Genomic DNA, 5,000 nt, shown 5'->3' with positions numbered 1-5,000 from the left:
TTTTAAAACTAATCACTGATATTTTAAGATTAATCACTGACATTTTAGATCAATCACTGATATTTTAAGATTAAGATTAATCACGGACATTTTAAGATTAATCACTGACATTTTAAGGCTAATCACTGATATTTTCAGATTAATCACTGACTTTTTAAGATTAATCACTGAGATTTTAAGACTAATCACTGGTATTTTAAGATTAATCACTGATATTTTAAGAATAATCACTGATCTCTTCATGACTAATCACTAATATTTTAAAGACTAATCAGTAATTTTGTTTAAGACTAATCACCGATATTTTTCAAGACTAATCACTGATATCTTCATAACTAATCACTAATATTTTTGAGACTAATTACTTATATTTTTCAAGATTAATCACTGATTCCTTCATGACTATTCGCTAATATCTTTAGGACTAATCACTGATATTTCTTAGGACTAATCTTGCATATCTTTTAAGACTATTCATTGACATTTTTTACGACTAATCACTGATATTTTCTAGACTAATCACTGACATTTTTTAAGACTAATAAATTATATCTTTTAAGACTAATCACTGATATCTTCATGACCAATCAGTGATATTTTTAAGACTAATCACTGATATTTTGCAATTCATTATTTTCCTAACACAAAGGAAACATTGCAAGTTAATACTGAAGCACAAGACCTGTTCAAGACAATAATAACTGTGTATATTAACGAATATTTACCAACCTCGGAATACTAATGATAACAATAAGGGAATATTTTTCTCCTTTATACCGTGATGCTTGGTGTTGAACTTGAATAAACCACGTCAGATTATTTTCATTATCAACCGTTATTTTTAAGTATAGGTCTGTTATCGATTTATTAGGCTCTTTAAGGAACCCTCGAATTTTCTCTATTAAAACCTTTTTAGCCTTTTTTGTGAAGTGTGTTCTAAGATCATTCTGATCTCATAAATGTTATTTTTTCATTCTTTTTTTTTTTGTCTCCTTTTAAAATTTAAATACATTCAGCCTTTGCTTTTAATCGTATGTTTACATATGATGTAGAAATCTTCTCTCTCTCTCTCTCTCTCTCTCTCTCTCTCTCTCTCTCTCTCTCTGAAAATTGAATTAAAAAAGAACAATAATCAATAAAGAAAATGTTTAATTCATAAAGAACGACAGTGAATTAAAGAACAATACTGAATTAATAGAGAACAATATTATAACTCAATAAAGAGCAATATTTAATCAGGTGCATAAAGCTGAAATTCCTACATTAACGAATGTCTCCCTCGACGCTACAGACGGTCCGGAAAACGTAATGGCCACGGAGAAGGTGACGGTGGACAACGGCGAATCCGCGTCCCTGGTCTGCTCCGCCCTTGGGAACCCCACCCCGAATATCACGTGGGTGAGGCCCTTCGGAGAAGCGAACCTTCGGAGGAATAAGTAAGTGCTGTGTCTGTCAAAGGAAAGAGATATGTGTTGTGGTGTTGGTTGTAATATATATATACGTATTAATAATATATATAATATATATATATAAATATATATATAGTATATTATTATATAATATATAAATATATATAGTGAATTAGATAAGATTCGTTGTCTGGTTGCTCGTATAATCCATTTCTCTCTAATTTTCCTTTTAATTAACGGTGAAACGCTTGAAATAATGGGGTGCCAGTGGTATTTTAAATAACATGAACGGTGTAATAATATAGTATAATATAATATAATATATATAATATACTATATATAGTAATATATTTATATATATATGTGTGTGTGTGTGTGTGTATATATATCTATATTTATATTTATATATTTAATCCATTTCTATCTTATTTCCTTTAATATTAACGCTTAAAATAATGTGTTGCCAGTAAAAGTTGAATAAAACCTAAAAAAAATCAATTGGTTTTGATATATATCTTGCCATTTTCAGTGTGCAAATATGTACATATACAATAACAAATACAGAACAAAGGCCAAGATACAACTTATGTGATAATGTTAGTGTTATGCATTTCGCTTCAAGTACCTGATCATTTTCATTCAATCCGTCATAGACAACAAAAACTTATATGAAAAATTTATCATTTCAGACTATTCCGTATTTTTCACAAATGTCTTGACATACCACACAGAGGAATGTTAAACACTTGGCGAGATAATGACGCATTACATGCTTCACTTGAGAGAGAGAGAGAGAGAGAGAGAGAGAGAGAGAGAGAGAGAGAGAGATTAGCATATAGACAATTTGCATATGCCCAAGGAGAGAAAAGAATGGGCATTTTTCATAGTTGCAAAATTGGTTCATTGCAGACTTTGTAAGATGAGGACTGAGAGAGAGAGAGAGAGAGAGAGAGAGAGAGAGAGAGAGAGAGAGAGAGAGAGAGAAGGATTAGCATATAGACACTTTGCATATGCCCAAGGAGAGAATATAATGGGGCTTTTTCGTAAGTACAAAATTGATTCATTGAAGTTTTGCACACAGAGAGAGAGAGAGAGAGAGAGAGAGAGAGAGAGAAGAGAGAGAACCAACGCCATTTTCATCTAATGCTAAACGTTTGTGTTGTGATTTACTGCAAGAGAGAGAGAGAGAGAGAGAGAGAGAGAGAGAGAGAGAGAGAGAGAGAGATAACGGAAACCAGCATCATTATTATCTACTGTTGAAAGTTTTTTGGTGTGATGTATTACGCAAGAGTATTAGGAGAGAGAGAGAGAGAGAGAGAGAGAGAGAGAGAGAGAGAGAGAGAGAGAGAGAGAGAGAGAGAGGGGGCCATAATTCATTTCCATATCCCCTTTAACCCTTCAGAAAGATCGGGGTTAATGCGACAAAGGATGCTGCAGTGTTTTCGTCTGCCTTCGTGGGGTGATGTCAGGAGGAATGTGAAACAGTAGAGGGTTCTTTGAATAGTCAATTGGAATATTCATGTGATTGAATTAAACTGGAAATGGACTTTCCCTCAAGGTATACATCTGTTATAATGAAGACACTGAATAGTAATCAATAAATTTTCATTCCTCTGAATCAAATCTTAAACTTGTCAACAACGGGTTCATGGAAGCGTGCAACTTTGAAAATGAAGGACCCTCAAATATTTAAAGAGAGGAGATATTTCATTCTCTAAGAGGCCTCTTATTACAAATATAATTTCTATTTAACTAAAATGACATCTCTTCACATATAAGAGCCTTAACGAATATTACGAATATAAAGCCGAATTACATCTTTTCATATAAAAAATAATCTAAACGTCGAAGGACCAAATACTACGAATATAAAAATATATATTTCTTGTATCAACCAAAATTACATCTTTTCACATAAAAATAATTACACCATTTCCCATTTAATTACTTATTTTCACATAAAAATTACATCTTTTCACACGGAAAATTACATCTTTTCATATAAAAAATAATATCACTTTACATTAAAAATTGCCTCTCTTCATATAAAAAATTATATCGTTTCACATAAAATGAGTCAAAACCGCACAAGAACAAATATTACGAAATATAAATCTTCCCAATATCTGAAACGGGCGTGTCTTGATTCTGTGCCTCTGGAGACGATTTCCAATCTTTTCCTTTTTTTCCTTCTTCTCTTCCTCCTTCGCCCTGATTGGTCAACAGCTCCCGGGGAATCCTGGCCACGGGATTGGGCGAAGCTCGTCTACTGGTAGACTGGGTTTCCCGAGAAGATACTGGTGTCTACCACTGCATCGCCTCCAGCGTTGTATCGACGTCCCAGCCAGTCGCCTCGTTAATCATCGTTAATCGTAAGTATGGCGCTGGAGATTTCTGGCACATCAGCATTTTCTTTAATCGATTAGGAATATGTATTTGTTTTAGATTAAGGAATCAATCGTCGTATCGACGTCCTTCCATGTTGCTTCGATAATCATCGTTAACCGTGAGTAAGACAGGGGAATTTTTAGATTATACCCGTCTTCGTTAATCAATTAAAAATGCGTATTTTCATAGATTAAGGAAGTCATATGAAATTACACGTTTTATTTTCGTTAATCATCGTTAACCATAATTATGACATGGGAGTTTCTGGTCCATCACGTCTTCATTAATCAGTTACAAATGTATATTTTTTTAAGATTAAGGAAGCTGTATGGAAGGAGTTTTATTGATGTTAATCATCGTTAACCGTAAGTATAACAGGGGAATTTTGGTTTAAACCCGTCTTCGTTAAACAATTAGAAATGTGTATTTTCATAGATTAAGGAAGAAGGAATGAAAATTGCGCGTTTTATTCTCGTTAATCATCGTTAACCGTAAGTATGACATGGGAGTTTCTGGTCCATCATATCTTCATTAATCAATTAACTAAATATATATCTTTTAAGATTAACGAAGCTGTATGAAAGAAGGAGTTTTATTTATATTAATCATCGTTAACCGTAAGTATAACCGGGGAATTTTTGTTTTATAAATGTCTTCGTTAATCAATTAGAAATGTGTATCTTTATGGGAATTAAGGATGTCGCAGGAAAACATGTTTATTTTATTTTCATTAATTGTCGTTAAACGTAAGTATTACAGTGGAGTTTCTGGTCCATTACGTCTTCGTTAATCAGTTACAAATGTATATATTTTTTAAAGATTAAGGAAGCTGCATGAAATTAGGATTTTATCTATAAATCATCGTTAACCGTAAGTATGATAGGGGAGTTTCTGGTCCATCACGCCTTCGTTAATCAGTTAGGAATGTATATTATTTAAGGGCTAAAGAAGTTGTATGAAAGAACAACGGTTTTCTTATCGTTAAGCGTAAGTACGTCTAGCCTTTAACATTAATCATAATTAATCATAAATTTGGAGAAGTTTAAGCTCACTCATTTATCGTTAATCGGCAACGAGCCTACGATTAATTTCTTCACACTAAGCCCGCAGCCAACCTCTTCGTTAATTATCATTGACAGGTCCCTCATTAACCACTGTTGGTTATAATCTTGATGATAAATGGGTGTCTTGATTAAGGTATTC

At 32.9% G+C, this 5,000-nt stretch overlaps 1 protein-coding gene across 1 annotated transcript in view; it reads left to right on the top strand.

Moving 5' to 3' along the window:
* LOC135198010 (nephrin-like) overlaps positions 1-5,000 on the top strand; it is a 396,664-nt gene that overhangs the window by 368,882 nt on the left and 22,782 nt on the right. The window contains exons 16-17 of the mRNA XM_064225356.1: positions 1,292-1,436; positions 3,636-3,781. Coding sequence (XP_064081426.1) covers positions 1,292-1,436; positions 3,636-3,781 — 291 coding nt within the window. The remainder of the gene's footprint in view (positions 1-1,291; positions 1,437-3,635; positions 3,782-5,000) is intronic.

The sequence above is a fragment of the Macrobrachium nipponense genome, chromosome 23, assembly GCF_015104395.2.
Source record: "Macrobrachium nipponense isolate FS-2020 chromosome 23, ASM1510439v2, whole genome shotgun sequence".
In the NCBI taxonomy this organism is placed as follows: domain Eukaryota; kingdom Metazoa; phylum Arthropoda; class Malacostraca; order Decapoda; family Palaemonidae; genus Macrobrachium; species Macrobrachium nipponense.
Note: the sequence above shows the minus strand (reverse complement) of the source record. Positions and strands in the feature narration are given on the sequence as shown.